At 37.0% G+C, this 16,231-nt stretch overlaps 1 protein-coding gene across 1 annotated transcript in view; it reads left to right on the forward strand.

Annotated features, from left to right (window-relative positions):
- The window catches only part of LOC124353875 (tRNA dimethylallyltransferase), a 270,000-nt gene that overhangs the window by 200,817 nt on the left and 52,952 nt on the right, over positions 1 to 16,231 (forward strand). Inside the window, exon 5 of the mRNA XM_046803917.1 lies at positions 2,355 to 2,482. Within this exon, the coding sequence (XP_046659873.1) occupies positions 2,355 to 2,482 (128 nt within the window). The remainder of the gene's footprint in view (positions 1 to 2,354; positions 2,483 to 16,231) is intronic.

Here is a 16,231-nt window from a genome sequence, read left to right on the forward strand (position 1 = left end):
TAATGGAATCTCTAGTGCCAAACACCTATTTTAATATACAGTGTTTCAAAACAAACACTTTTAATATTATTAAATTTTGTAAAATTACAAAACTACTTTTTTACTTTTCATTGTAACATTTGTTCTATTATTATTATTATTGGGTTTAAATATTCTGACGAGAGCCTATGCACAGGCCCTAGGGCCATGTAGGCTCTTCCCAATTATATTAATATGTTTTTCTTCGAATTTTTAGTGAAGTTAAATATAATTGTGACAAGTTTTCATTTGTAATATATATATATATATATATATATATATATAAAATACGATATAATTGACTATTTATAAGTGCCATATGTTTCGTTATGATACATGGGTTGAAGCAATGTAGGTATATGTATTTTTTATGTATAGACCTACGTGTTTTGCAGTACGTGATTATGTGTTTGTACTATTTTTTGAAATATAAACAATTTTCAATTTCAATTTTTTGTTTGGTATTTTCCAGACTTAAGTATACACATCTTCTATCACTATATCATCCCATCACAAGTGTATAATAACTTCAAATTGCCATACGTCATAATTTAATTGATATGTTTAGAAGAGATGATAATTATAAATTCTTTTGGTAACATATATAACATGTAAATAATAAGTTTATTAAACAATTCTCTAGCATTTTATATAATGGGTAACAACTAAGAGGTTGATTCTCAACATTTTGAATCCTTCGCGTTACAGAAACTAAATTAACTCACACTTTAAACAATCGTCAAGTTCTTTAACGGAGATATTTCAAAGTTTGATTATTTCCATGTATGTGACAGTTATTGTTGGAATAGTTTTATTTAACCGAGAAGAAGTAGAACACTAGGTTTTATTTGTCTGACTTTCTATAAATTTTTATTTTAAATAACTTTAATTTTTTTGTAGTTTTTAATTTTATTGGTTATTATTTGTCCACATTTGAAGTTATATGAAGTTACCATATCTCCTCATTTTGAGGAATTTTTAAACCCCAAATATAATGTCCTCTTAAGATTTTTACTTTAATTTAATGTTTTTAAATGTTAATTTGGTGACGGATTGATGCTCGCGAGACCAGTCTATGTAAACCAGTCTATGTAAATTCACCAGCCTACGCATCACAAAGTGGTTAACACTAGCCCGGGATCGACCGAACGTGTGTGTGAGCGCCCCGACATTGACCGCGAGCGGTCACGCTCAAGTTGGCCCAGCCGCGCGATAATTAATAAAAGTGACAAAAGTGTATATATCATCGCATACCGGTTTGTTTTGGCTGCTAGCCGCTACGCCGTACTAGTCGTATAGCCAGCGCTAACATCGTAGGTAGTCGTCGTACCATTCAGTAGAGAGCTAGTCTGTCATTCTCTCATCGGTTGGGACAGGCAAACGTCCGAGTTTATCAAACAGTCGCGCCACATGTTTGACAGTACTTATCCATATATTTTAATTTATGTTTTTATATTGTAAATTATCGATTTTATGATACACTTTTTTAGTCGTATAAAAGTTTATTCCAAACTTTATTAATCGGCCTTGTAGGTTTACGTGTTTGTTGGCTAGTATATCTGAACCACCACCTTTTTTTACTTCTAATAATTTTCTGTAATGGGAATTTCCACTGACTATGGACCAACCAGATTTCAACCTAAAAAGAAAATACAATTTAAACAGCTTAATTAACAACAACTGTATGTTTTAATGGTGTTTTAAAAACAATAAGATACTATTCCACACCATGTTACGAAACAAAACATATTAATCACGTTTACAACAAAAATATTCAGAACATAGAACATTTGTTTTCCCTTTAACATTGGTTTGACTGTAAACAAAATTATTAAGCATAGTCTATTAATTGCGAACATGAATCAACAAAGTTAAATTTTCAAAATGTAGTATTTACAACAAATACCTTTGTTTGGTAGTGATCGTCAAAACGTTCATATCTCATTTTTATATGTCTTATGTACTTGTGGGTTGAAATTCATTGACCCATCTACTTCGCCATTATGCCATTACTTGTGATCATAACGTTTATTGGTATCATTATAATTGGACGTAATGCATCAGCAATAACATTCTATGTTAGTATTTTATATGGCTATTTACTAATTGCTGTCTTAACACAAACAAATCGGTCTTTCAAATAATTCTAAGGAAAAAAATTACTAGAGTGTTTGGTTAACAAAACTGGTATAAGACAGCAATTCCTTTAGCAATAGTACTTTGACAATGCGTTTTCAACGCATACACTGTATTAAATGCTCTTCTGTAATCTGCCATGAATAAATTGTCATTGGAAAACAATCGATCTCTAAACCCTCTGTTGGTTACTGTTTCAGCCTACCTTGGACGCCCGACTGGATGCGAGGGTGGACGAGATGGTTCGGCAGGGGTTGATAGCAGAGCTGCAGACATTCCACCAGCAGTACAACCTCCAGAGGGTGGTAGGGGAGGATGGTGAGTTACGGTGAGTTCATTTAGTGTGGCGACTATTTCTTTAGAATGTCAGGTAGTTTTAGTCAAGGAACTTTAAAATTTGGGGTTTCCTTCTTAGCTCAGACGTTGTGAAGTCATGAAATCTATGGATGGGCCTTTTACCCAGCTTCAGTTTTCACCTTTTGGAAACTCGTGCCACAAAGGTCACGCCTTTAGAAGGTTCACGTTATTCCTCCACCTAACGCAAATCTGTACCCATTTCACCATTGATCTCATCAACACTGCTAAATGCTCTTTTATTTTTAAAAGAGCATTTAGCAGTAACTGTGAAATCAAAGATCAACTGGGTTCAAATTTCCTTCGGTAGAACATTAGGAATAAGATAAATAGACAAAGAACAGTAGACGTTGTGAAGCCATGAGATCTGTGGATGGGCTAAATAAAAGAGCATTTAGCAGTGTTGGTGAAATCAAAGATCAACTGGGTTCAGATTTGCCTTCGGTAGAACATTAGGAATAAGATAAAAAGTCAAAGAACAGTAGACGTTGTGAAATCATGAGATCTTTGTATGAGCCAAACAAAAGAGCAGTTAACAGTGTTGGTGAGATCAATGGTGAAATGGGTACAGATTTTCGTTAGAGGAATAACGTGAAGTTCGTAAAGGAATGGCATTTGTGGCACGAGTTTCCAAAAGGTGAAAACTGAATCTGACAAGCAATCAATCAATTCTGCTCTTCATAATGTAGTTGACTCCGAAATTATTATCATGGAAGAGACGTACAGAAAGTGGTAATGGGTCCAGCCCAGACCGGTTCGACAGGAAGTACCATTGCGCAATCTGCCACCACCGACCGCAGCGGATCCCACCTGCCTTAATTGCTCCACGGATTAGCCCAACTGTAGGTGGTTCTGCGTCCCACTGAATGGGCCCGTGTGTGTTCTTCTGTGTGACTAATTAATAAACGGCCCATTGTCCAGTTATCGCTCATTATAATACTCCGGCTGTTGAAAATTAGGCCGTTGTCTGCACCGAAGTCTTTTCGTTATTCCAGGGATTTACACGCCATTTGTTTTTATCGCCGGGATGTTTGAGGACGATAAGGTTGAATTTTAATGAAAAGAATATTATTCCGAGTTATTAGTTTACAACGGACGCGGCGGCGATTTTTAATTTGTTGTTTTGATTAGACGTCTGGGTTCCGTCTAATTAGAAAATCTGATTAGAAAGGTTTCAGCAGTTCCAATAATTGCTATTAAATCATCAGTCGTATTTCAGATACTAATATTTATTGTAGTGTTTCCTGATTGTCTTAAGTGATGGCGGGTTGACATTTTGCCCTTAATGCCTCTAGATGACTGCAGTATAAAACTTGTTTACTCAGTGTGACGTTGTGTCAACCATGGTCACGTGTGAATGAAGGCGTTGTTTTAACTACTGGTGTTCCGCTATTAGTATTAAACCAAAAATGTCAAGTTGCTTCGTCAATAAACCCATTTGGCTTGTAAATATTCAATAGTTTACCTCCTTTAATCGGGGTTAGAAAATTTCTAATCTTGACATAAATAATTGATTCAGAAAACAAATTAATCTCGTAAAATACAAACTTCCATATAATTCATTAGAAGTGAATGATAGTTTACGTATTTGTTTTGGCATATGGGATAGTAAAGATTATTAAAGTTATGAATGGACATTTTTAATTCTTTAGGTTGCCATTTTTTACAGTTGGAGGTGGAAAAACATTACATACAAAACACTTTTAATCTGGTAAAACTTTTTTTATTCCTCAGTAATAAAGAAATTGGGTTTAACAACATTCAGTGTTCGTGGAGTTTCAATATTTTCCCGAAGGATTTAATGTAGAGGAATAAAAAGGTATTTGTTTTTTTTTTTGGCCTCAGCACTATACTGGATGTCTCCCTCACCCTACATTATTAGTATGTTTTGTTGGGAATGACATTTACAATGGTATCGCATTTTATCGTTCATAATAAACTCTAAAGTACAGAATGAAAACGTCAAGTGAGTATTGTTGTTTTTAAATTGCATGTTATTTCGGATGTAATAGCGTTTATAAAATGTAAATTATTGTTGTTTAACCTTGAAAGAACATTTGCGATACTGGCACAATATAGCAGTGATTACTAATTGTGGCTGGGATTTGGTTTTTGCAGTGTGTTAGAGCAGTCTGCATCAAATTAGACCACTAGTGACTGTTATGTTTTAATTCCCTCTCTACACTCCGCGCCCAACACTGTTGCTAATTTAACTCACGTATGAACGAACGCTGATCCATCTCAAGATTAAGGAGCAGCTGATGGTCAGCAGAGATATGGCAACACCGCTTCAAATGTCATCAGACTATTTTAGCGCAGGCTTCTTTAGTGGTCTTATCCTAAAGATAAGTAAACGTAACGCTTTTTGTTTGTTCTTAAAGATTCGAGTTTGTTAGGGAGTCATTAGGTGGAAATAAGGCGAAAAAGAATATAATAAATACATTTTTTTCAACTAATAACATAAGTTTAATGACATTAAAATATTGATTTTGGTTTTGGATCTACGAAAGGTAATTGAATAAGGTTAATTGAATCAATTGTAACCATTTGTTAAGGTAATTATATCTTTTCATTACTTGTTGAATATCGAGCAAGCCCTTCTGTCTCGAGGAGCTCTTCGTGAGCAGCTTCAGTAGGCTACATTACGAGAAGTGATGAGTCGTAAAGTTTGACCGGCTTAAAGATGATGTTGCGCCACGGGCCGGGCCGACAGAGCAGGCGCTATTCGGCAGGGTTCAATCACTCTGGTTAGCTAGCCAACAATGCCGGCCCGGAATAGCCAAATGGCGGTTGGGGCCTTGACTCAGGCGAATTATATTTTTTGGCAACCGGGAGACGTGAAGTGCCTGTTCGTCTGTCTGTCCGCGGATGTAAAATTGGCGATATCAATGAACCGAGCTGACCTTGTAAGCAGGGAAACTGGCAGGGGTCCAGACAGTCGCGCTCGCGTGCGTGTGTGCGTGCGTGCGCGCGCTTGTAATGGGAGATGATTAGTGAGCCTTTGAGTGTAGGTGCTGTGTTTGTTTCCTCGTCTCGATTCTACACCTTTCAATTCCACGAAAATTTCCACCTCAACCATCTGGCTTATCTTTGCGAATTCGCGGAATTCTTTAGCAAATGTCAGTTTTTCTAATCCGACATATCCCGGAAGCAAATCGGAATTGCAGTTTTGAACGTTTTTCCACACGCAATAAAATCTACGTTAGAGCGGTTTCCAGCAGAATTAGGTTCGGTTCCAAGTTTGACGGCACAGAGCGCCAGCCTAACCTTTGACTGCTCAGCCAACTGTGTGGGACTGGCGCTGGCGTCGCGACACTGGTTGTTGCCGCTCAGCGTCTGTCTGGCGTCGCAGTGCATCTTCTCAATCATTTACGACTCCACATTCTCATTACTGTATTTCAAACATTTCTGCTTCTCCTTTCAGACTAGGGAAAGCGGCTGTTTGATTAAACGCCAGCACGATCGTCATGATTCAGACTGTTGAAAAATAGCCAAAAGGATCGTTAGATACTTTTATTTTTTGTGGTACAAACTGTTGCCCTAACTGTTAGAACACGTGCTAGTAAGTTATTCTTTAATGATGTGTTCTTAAAGTTGTTCTATATTGATGTGTTGTTAATTCTTTAACGATAACGTATTCTCTGTGGATATATTCTATTTTTACAGAAAAAAATTAAATCGAGGATTGTTATAAGTATTATAATATTAACTCTCTCAGTTCAGTGTAGGTAGATTAAAAGCGTATATTCCTGGCCAAAGATTATACACATAGCCTAACAACGCACATAGAGCTTAACAAATTGCAATTGAAACTAATTCAGATTAGAAAAACAACTGATAAATAAAACTGATTGTAGGCATTAAGAAAACATTACTGTTCATTTATATTAGTATAGAAAAAGTAATTAGCTAATATTGGCTTTTACTAAAACTATTTATCAATTAAAAGCCGTGTTAAATATAAATATAAATTATTCGTATTTAAATACTATACCCATTCTGTGGAGGGAAATTTAAATATTTTATTTTAGATTCAATAGGTACTATTTAAATAAGATCGGTATTTACCAATTGAGAGAATTGATTTTCACTAGAGTCAATGTTTACATCTAAAGCGACAATAATCAGTCAATCAAATAATATATGTCGTTGGAATCTAGGCCGTCAAGGACTGCAGTTCACTGTGATCTTACAAGGTTGTTATGTAGAACTTTTCTTGTTTCGGTCCTAATGACATGAAACCTGAACTTTACACTAAGGCTGTGTCAACAGAATGACATAGCTAGAATGGTCGCATGGTTTAACGTTGTTTATCACAGTAGTATTTAGTGAATAGAAGAGTGTCTCTCGATTGACTGAGTCTTAGTTGTGAATAAAAGTAATAATTATGAATAGTGTAGAGAAATAAAAGTTCAGCCTTCCACTAGCACGAAAAGATGATAATTTTGTATAATGGCTGTGTTCACCTGGCTGCACGATATTTCAAGCACTGCTTCCACAAGACAAAGTTTACCACATAGTTTCCTGTGCTAAAAGAAACATTGGCGAGATTAGTTTAGCGTGTGCAGTTCAGGAGTGTTCGTGGAACTTATACAAGTCACGACTACATTAAAGTGTTATAAATACGTTTAGCGTTAATACTGCTTCCGTGGGTATGATTTTATGTACTTTGAATTTTGTAATAAAACTAGTTCCATACCCTCATTTTGTTCACTGGTTTCCTTCTCTCATCCGACAGCGAAGAATTTCCACGCCATAGATCAATAAGTAAGGCGGCCAGTCTAGCCAAGGGCCTCCAAACTTAGCACAACTGTTTAGAGTCAACGTTCAGGCGATATTTTCCGCTGTTCTGCCGTGTTCTCGCTGGCTTACCGCCCGTCCATATCTCAGACACCCAAGGTCCCCGGCCCGTCTGTAAGCTAGGATTTGCTATCTTCGTTCCAAATGGGAGGATTCGGGTTGTCCGAGTTAACTGGAAATAGTCCATTTCGTACCTCGGAAGCGCTGACCAGAAGTAGGTTTATTACCAGACGTTTAGGCTATTGAGCGATGTTTCAGATTTTCAAAATATAACAAAAATAACTCACCGAAGAATTATAAACATTTAAAATAACAATTTTAGACAACACTGTTTTAGATGTCATAGACGTGAGGCTATACATTTTAAAGAAAATAGCATTTACGAAAATCACGTTTTAATAAAATACTACCGTACCTACTCTTGAATATGAGCATAATATAATTTATAAATATATTGAAACATGTGATTCTTTTTTGTCATCGTTCATAAATAAGTAAGAATTTATTTTCCTGCCTTCAGAAAAGGTATTCTCAAAGACCTATAGACAAAGATTTATAGAGTAAAGATTTTGTTTGTTTTTTATAAAAATCATGGACTGTAAGATGTGCACTCTTACATATGCACGCTTACTTGCACATAATACTACATACACTGTAGTATTCAAACAAATACGCGTTGTAGAGACTGAGTTCGGTCCAAATCTCAGTCTCCCGAATTTGGATTTACGATAGGAGAGCAATAGCGTTATAATCATCGCATATGTTCATTAATATACCCTCCTAAAGTGTATTTTGTTAAAAAATAGTAAGTTCAAATTTATATCATAATAATTAATTAAAGTTTGCTTTATAGCAACCTTGCACAGCGTTATAACGTTTTCCACAAATATTTTGCCATAGAAATTATATGTGTATTTTGTTGTAACGAACTTTTATTTCCACACAGCTATTACATTCGGAGATACAACACTTTTAGAGACTGATTCATGGTGAAATCGTGAATAAAATTAGCCTCAGTGGTACAAACAAAGATGGAATTATATTACGGTATCTACAACTACGTGTTTGTTGGCCAGTTAGCGAGGTGCTGGAATAACACCCTGGAACATTCAAGTAGACCGCTTGTTTGTCAATGTGTTTGTACCGTTCGCTTGGCCCGCGGTATCGATAGATTCTGATCACATTTATTCCGTTCACATTGCCAAATAGATAACCACAGCAGAGGAAGGTGACAACAATGTATCGGGCGGGCTCTCTGCCACAATGTGGGTACTGCTCCTCACGTGGGTACAAGTGTCACATGGTTCACGACGCTGTAGCCAACACTGTGACTGAGGATGGGTTCCTAAATAACATGGGAACTGTTCATATTTTATCACTCTTTTCCCTCCACTAGTTTCAATTTACAGAATTCTTTAACGAACTTGTGAAGCATTATTTATGTAATTCTGTAGGAGCAAAAGCTCAATTTTCTTATTAGTAATATTTACTGTGCAGAGTTCTAGATGTATAAGTCAACACAGTGTTTTAATTTTAAGTGCTTTAGGCATTTGTGAATCTAACACGGGTGCTGTAGTAGTGTTAAGTGTGTTACCGACAACAATCACGTATTCCCGCTGAATTTTTTACTCTGTTTGTTTAGTCTTATTACCATTTTCAAAGTAAATCCTAAACATGTGCCTGCCGAAGATATAAAGAATCATGATCACTTTAAGTAGGAAAAGGTTAGATTTTGATACTTACTTTTGCGGTATGGTGTACTTCTTCATCTCTTCTAAATATTCAGTATCATTTGGGTTTGTTGAATCTTCCAATATCCGGCCAATGAATAGGGGGTTACAACCGCGTGGACGGCCCTGATGTGGAGGTGTGGGACGCCGGGGACGATGGCGGGGGCGATAGGGCACCGCGACGCCACCCCACTTATGTAGGTGTTGGGTGATTCATGTACCATTGCCCACCCACCTGTACTATTACTTCTTCCTCATGGATGCACGAAGGGATAAAATTATAGCATCCAACATTTTAGTGTAAACGAGGGAAATTCCATCGCCCTGTACACATTCGGTGATCTTTGTCAGTGTACAGAGGTTGTCACTTCCGCTAAGCGTACAGTAAATGTTTCTAAAATCTTGTTGGCAAATGCAGTTGTGTACCAAGTAGGAAAAGCAAGAAACACAAACAGGTACAGTAGGTGAGAGCTAACAAGAATCGTCTAGACAGAACTGAGCTAGACAAATAGATCAATAGAAGAATGTGGAGAAGCCGTAGTCCTATGCACATAACAGGATGGGGCGGCAACTAACGTGATATCGTCCTAATGCTGTTACAGATGATCTCACAGGTTTGTTCACCCCTTTCTCTTTTCGTGGTACGCACACTTACTTTACATAGGTAGCGAGGTTATTGTTACAGTTCATCTGTTTGAATACAAATGTTTACTTGCAACGTGATAGGCTTAATTGAGATTTTACATTAGAGACGGTATTTGTTATTAAAAAATTATTTTGTCGCTCGCAATTTTTTGGTCAGCACATTGTTCTTTAAACTTTGTATGTTATGCAATGTATAGCATAATTTCTTATATTGTTCCTGTAGACCATATGCAGTGTATCCCAAGAGGGATTTACACGTTTCAGCATCCATGAAATTGTTATGTACTGGTCGTTCATTTTGAAACTTTACAATTTTCAATTAGAATATCAAGAACGGTGTGTTAAACGTGTCAGTTATCATGTTTCATGAAGCGGAATAGTGGTCGAAAGAAAAACATTTTAAATCAAGCGGATAAATAGTTTTATTAGGTTCAGAAAATAAACCGGTACCAATACCAATGAAACGTTAAACGTAAAACCGATTTATTCAAACTACACCGAACCGTAGCGATCCACAGTAAACGCGTAAACCTCTTCGTGGGACACACTGTGTGTATCTTCACATCTATTTATATGTCTAGAAGTAAAATTTGTTGGCTATCCGGATTTCAATTTCGTATAATTTGTAATTGCTAATTATGAAGAGATGTTTGTTAAATCAAATTAGACAAAACTGTGCGTATTTCATACGTGCGGTGTGGAAACTGAGCTGAGTTTCCTGCACGATGGTGGAAGAAATCAGTAGAGAGCTGTTTATGACTAATCCCCCGAACTTTGATGTTGCTCTTAATCTTGTCCGATTAGTGTTGAAAACCGTTGTCAGAGGTTTTCAGTACGTTTTGATAAATGGATCGAGTGAGTGGACCGGTGAGCGGGGAGCAGCCCAAGTCCAAGAACTGGAGAAAGGTTAAGGTACGTGGAAACCCGTGACGTCAGCGTTAAGGCGCGCGAGAAGTCAGCTGTTTTCCCGCGGTACCGCGAATTGTTTGCAGGGCTGGCAGGCGCCCAGCTTGTACTCGTGTAGCCCGAGTCCGACTGTCGTAATATCTAGCCGGAACAGCCTCGCCTCGGCGACGTCAGTATTGTCCTGCGCTAATGTTTACTTCTATTAGATGTTTGTGAGTGCGACTTGCATGCCTTTCATGTACAATATGGAAATTCTACCAACTACAATACTTAACAGTATTTCCTAGTCAGGAATTTTCATTCAGGTTTTCCTCAAGAGTTTCATCCAGCCTTGTCAGGAATTATGTACTTTGCAATTCAAAGCCACCACCACCTGAGGTACAGGTTCTAAATGTTATCACACATTTTGTAATTTCTTGAAATCAAACTTAGAATTAAAGAAATAATAAATAAATAATTTGTTTGTTTGTTTTATAATCCTTAAACATCCCGTCTATCCGTTGCACATGAGATATCCTGGTCACAGACAGGCTTTGAATCTGAGGTGCTTTTAATCCAGGCTAAATATTAGTTTTTAAGACGCTTTAACGGATAGTTGGAGTCATGTTTAAATTGTACGAATTAATTTCATACAGAACTTCGGGGTTTACATTGAACAGACTGGTTGGACCCGTTATTTACTTAACAGTTTGGGACAGAAATTTCCAGTTAGAAAATAAACGAGGTGATTGATTTTGTTGCCTGTTAAAATATTATTGTAATTTAATTTATTTAATGGGTTTAGTTATTGTTTGATCATCTTTTCCTTGCAATTATATATTTATGTACACAATTATATATGTGAATACACTATTTCTTCTTTCTGGCTGATATATTTTTTAACTATACAATGTTAATGAAATTGCTTTGTCATTTGTTAGTTTTAACAATGACAAATGTACGAGTTTTGCAATGTGTTCGGTCTTTTGTGAAGTGAAAATGTTAATTAGGATTTGCAGCTATTCGGTTTAAATCTGAAGAAAGTCGCATGGCGGTTTAGATAGTTGCCCTGGGGAAAAGGGACGATGAATCAAACAGCTGCGGGCAGTGCTGGTGACAGCCATTTTGTTTCTTTTGCCATTCCACTCTCTTCACCCACCCCCTTCTCCATCATCCAACGCACTTTACACGTAGTTACATTATTCAACCCTCTGTCAGGCATTATCTTTCAACATAAATCTCGGTGGATTGGATCAGAGAAGATGAGCGGTGGTAGTTTGTATCAAGATGCCCTTACTAGTTAGTAACATTCACCGGTGAATGGTTTCGTGTGAATCTTAAGAAATAAATCAAGATTAATGCCAAAATATACACACATTCTTTAGTGTCGTATACGTTTTAACTGCTATAATTAAAAAATATAGAGACAAACCTTCCCGATTTATTTTTGTTACAGAAGAATTTGTGAGAGGATGATACAAAGGTTCAAAAATAAGGTATAACACAGTAACAATTATGTTGTCTATGTACATATTTAGGATTACGTGATGTTTTTACTGAACTGGAATAAAATGTAATTGCTCATAAATTTACTGGCATTGATTTTAGCTCAAAACCGTTGATGAACAGATAATCCTAGATGGCTACAGATAAACATATTTGAACAATTCAAGGATTAGTTTTATTGCTATTTTAATCCATTTAAAGCCAATATTACATCAATCTAAACTATATCTATAAAATATTTAATTATATTTGTTTATTGTATACTGTATTAAATCTTTATATAACATGTTGTTATGAAGATATGAAATAGCTAACATAGTGGTTCTTCAAACTAAATCACTTTCAACTAAATGGTGAGATGTGGTTATCCAATCCAATGCTCGTAGTTATCCTACCTTCCAGCGAGAAGTCCTGGGCTAATCAAGTGGTGACTATGAGCAAATTCTGTTGCGGTTTCCACCATCTGAAGATCCGCTGTAAGAGTTAGTTTATAGCCTAGTACCGCTACATATTATATAAGATGCCCCTCCTTGTACCGACTCGGTAGACACGCCACTCCGTGCTCAGCGCCGGCCGTGTTTCACGCCGAACCCATAAGAAAGCGCTTCGAGCGCCCGCTCACTTTGTACACGAGAGTGTGATGTGACAAAGTGTCTTTTACACGCGTTATAATCATCAATGGTGCATCTCAGGTGCACCGCTGCCCGTTTCACGCTTTCATTTCTTCTAGCATTCACTGGTTTAACGTGATGCAGCGCAACGTGTAGCTGACTGTAGTCGCAGCACTCTTTATGACATCTTTGGTCACCACGGAGGATAAGATCAGGGCATACACACCCTTCTCTTCCACCTATAGTGTGCAGAATACACATAAGTGCTGCATCGAATGTTCCTATTCAGTTGCTTGTCAGGTACAACGGCTCGAAACTGCGAGTTGGAATATTGTCTACCCGTTTTGTACATCGTGCACGATCATAATCTTGGGATTTGTCCATCAAAGTTTGCGTTTTGTATTAAGCCTTGCTATCAGAAGGTGATTTAGGATCTTCTAGGGTTCTCTAAAATAACAAAATAGGACTTAACTTGATGACAGTCGCCCAACAATACTGTGTAACAGTTACTGTCACATGCTTGCTATATAAAGTTTTACTGGCAGGAGGATGTAAATATTGGTATCGAAGCATCCCCAGTATAAACCAGTGCGGTGGCAGGGCACGACGATTCATGACCACGGGACATCGTGACTGAGGATGCGCACAGAGCCACATATCACGCCGGGCCGGGCCGACAGGGTGGCAGAACGGGGCCACACGATTGCCACACGTTGCTTCCCTGACAATGTCACTTTTAAACCTTCTTTCGACTGGTTGTACGGCCATCACAACTAATGTAATTAAGTTCTTACAAAGAGATTAAGTACTAATCTCAGAAGTGGAGTAAAAGAAAGGGTGATATGCAGATAGATCAGATTTGTTTTTCGACAGTCATATGGCAACTCTGGATTGGAGTAGTCGAGGAAGAATAAGGGTCAGACCGAAGAAGATGCAAAGAATCGTTGGGCAAGACGCAAATCCCAAGGTGATAAAACTGGCTTTAAGCAGCGTCCATTGTAGAAAGCATTATTCAAAACCCCATGCACCTCAGAAAACTAGGTTAAAGTAGGTGTTCAAATTCAAAGAATTCAATCATAACAGAATCAACTGAAGAGAGCATTTAAAATCTCAAAGCATGGTCACGGGTTTAAAGTAAGGAGATATCACTTACCGGAAAAAAACTTTCTTGGTGACCCTACGAGATGATTGAAGAAACACGAAAAGAAGGCGTGCAATGAAAGTACAACTTGTGCGCTCTTTGAGAAAGCAACTTAACCCGCTTTTAGAAAATTATGAATGTATGGAAAATTAATACAGTACGAGATGAACAAGCTTGATCAACGATACTCTCGAAAAAAGACCAATTTCTTAACGCTTTTCACGATCTTCAACAGCCAGCTTTTCTACTGTTTCATACCTTGTTTGTATAAAGACAAATACAATTTCATAGACTACGCCTTGTATTACGTTATAAACTTGGACCTAATCATAAGCTGTAGCTTCCTGCAGTAGCGTATCCAGGAGTACAGAGGGGGGGGGAATCAAACAATTCACATTTCATGCGGAGAGGAGGGATGTATTAACCTCGCTTCTTTTTTCCAATGTTATGTAATAAATATACAAAATGTGTGAAAAATGTGGACCGAAACTTCGGAAAGAAGATGCAAGAAGAAGTGCAAATTAGGAGTGTGAGCTAAATAAAATAAGTAAAGTGATTCAAGGTTCGTTTGTGACTAATCTCCATGTTGCATCAATACATCATGTATTTGTGAATATTTTATTAACACTTAGATGCTACGAAACGGGACTTAAAAAATCCCAATTGGTTTTTTTGCTTTAAATAAGATTTATATTAGTCCTCCATGGGACTCTTTATTTGCAGGGTGTTCCATTATAGTAATTCATAAAAGTTCTAAGTTGGTATTTAGTTACAGAATTATTACAATATTTACTATTCTTTATTGCGGTGATACACAAACAAGTTTCTGGCGTGGACTGTTTTAAATTCACATTCAATTTTAAACAGTTCTTAAGTATGATAGGTGAAGATTATAATAATTTAAGAGCAGAAATCCAATTTAAATTAAATCAGATCCAAACCTGGTCGCTCTTGAAATCTATAGAAAGATTTTCTCCAGGAAAGAAACAGATCGACAGCTGTGCAAATTTTGGTGGAGGATGGATGCAAGGGTATAAAAAAGGTTGAACTATGAAATAGTAATGCTATTCTCATATGATTTGTCGTATCTTAACCAGTCGTTAGACATGTAAATAAGCGTTAAATCACTGTCAGCTCCATATACTCGTACACACCCTTGAAGTGGTCAGTATCAGTATTCTAGTTGTCTAACACTGATGTAACTACTATTTCTGTCTGACAGCGACAAGTGTATCAAGCTGTGGGAAAATAATTACCTTCATATTTTTAACGCTTGTGATACCTTGTCATGTCGCCCTGCACCAAAATTAGCGCAGCTGATGATTAATGTATTTCTCAGGAAAAATTCCTCTATCGATTGTAAGACAAACCAGGTTGCGTGCTTATACAATCCAAATTGGCTCTTGGCTTCTGGACTGTAACAAAACAATTAGATGGTTGTGTCGCGTTTATTGATAGTAAGGTATTGAAAAATTCCTATAAATAAAACAAGTCTAAGCGTAAGTAATATGGCACGATATATGGTCATCGAAGTTTCAAACAGTCCTAAGAAAGGAGTTGTGCATTTTTACACAGTTAAGTTTACATATTCAACCAGTTATATTTTATTCCACGAACCTTACAAGTTCTGTTTATTATAAAACAGACAGTTTTTGTTAATAGAGCAATTTGTCAATGGCTGTACGAGTGTTTAAATTACTAAATGCCTGACATGACTCTTCTGCCTGTGAAATTTTTTTCTTCGGTAAAAGAATGTGTTAATAAATTTTACCAGCTTCTTCTTATTGGAAACCAAATGCTTAATTTATGAACAAACACTCCAATAATTGAGACATTTTTATTTTTGTGAGGCCTTTCGTTTCACTTTTATTTAAGTTACGTGGCTCTAATGATGTGTTCATTGAACACGAAAGGCCTCACAAAAATAAACATTTCTCAATTTATGGGAGTGTTTGTTCATGAATTAAGCGAATGTGTTAATGTCAACATGTTTTCTAAAACTTATTGTAAGGCTGATAATACCTTTTCCCAATGTAGGTTATTATCTTTTTAAAGGAATCGGGAGCCAAACTTTTGCCGACTGAAAGGATTTAAACCTTCCTTTTTGAAGACAATCTTCCTCTGCCAGTCGTTTACATTTGAGTAATTTCTCGTACTTCATTTTGCAAACCTGTTTTGTTAGTGTATGTGCGGTTAGAAGTTGTATCTCGTACGATCGCCAGCCCGTACTAAAACCTCTTGCCCTTGAGGATTCAATACTTAATTTAACTTCTCGCAGGATGAACGCAGCGGACGGAACGCCACAAAGTTAGCCTATTAGCCCGAGTCCAGGAGCGTGAAACTAGTTCGGTAGCTGTGGGTGGGGGTCCCGTCTTGCACTTGCACACTACATTGTCTTTTATGTT

This window comes from Homalodisca vitripennis, chromosome 2, assembly GCF_021130785.1.
Source record: "Homalodisca vitripennis isolate AUS2020 chromosome 2, UT_GWSS_2.1, whole genome shotgun sequence".
Lineage (NCBI taxonomy): Eukaryota > Metazoa > Arthropoda > Insecta > Hemiptera > Cicadellidae > Homalodisca > Homalodisca vitripennis.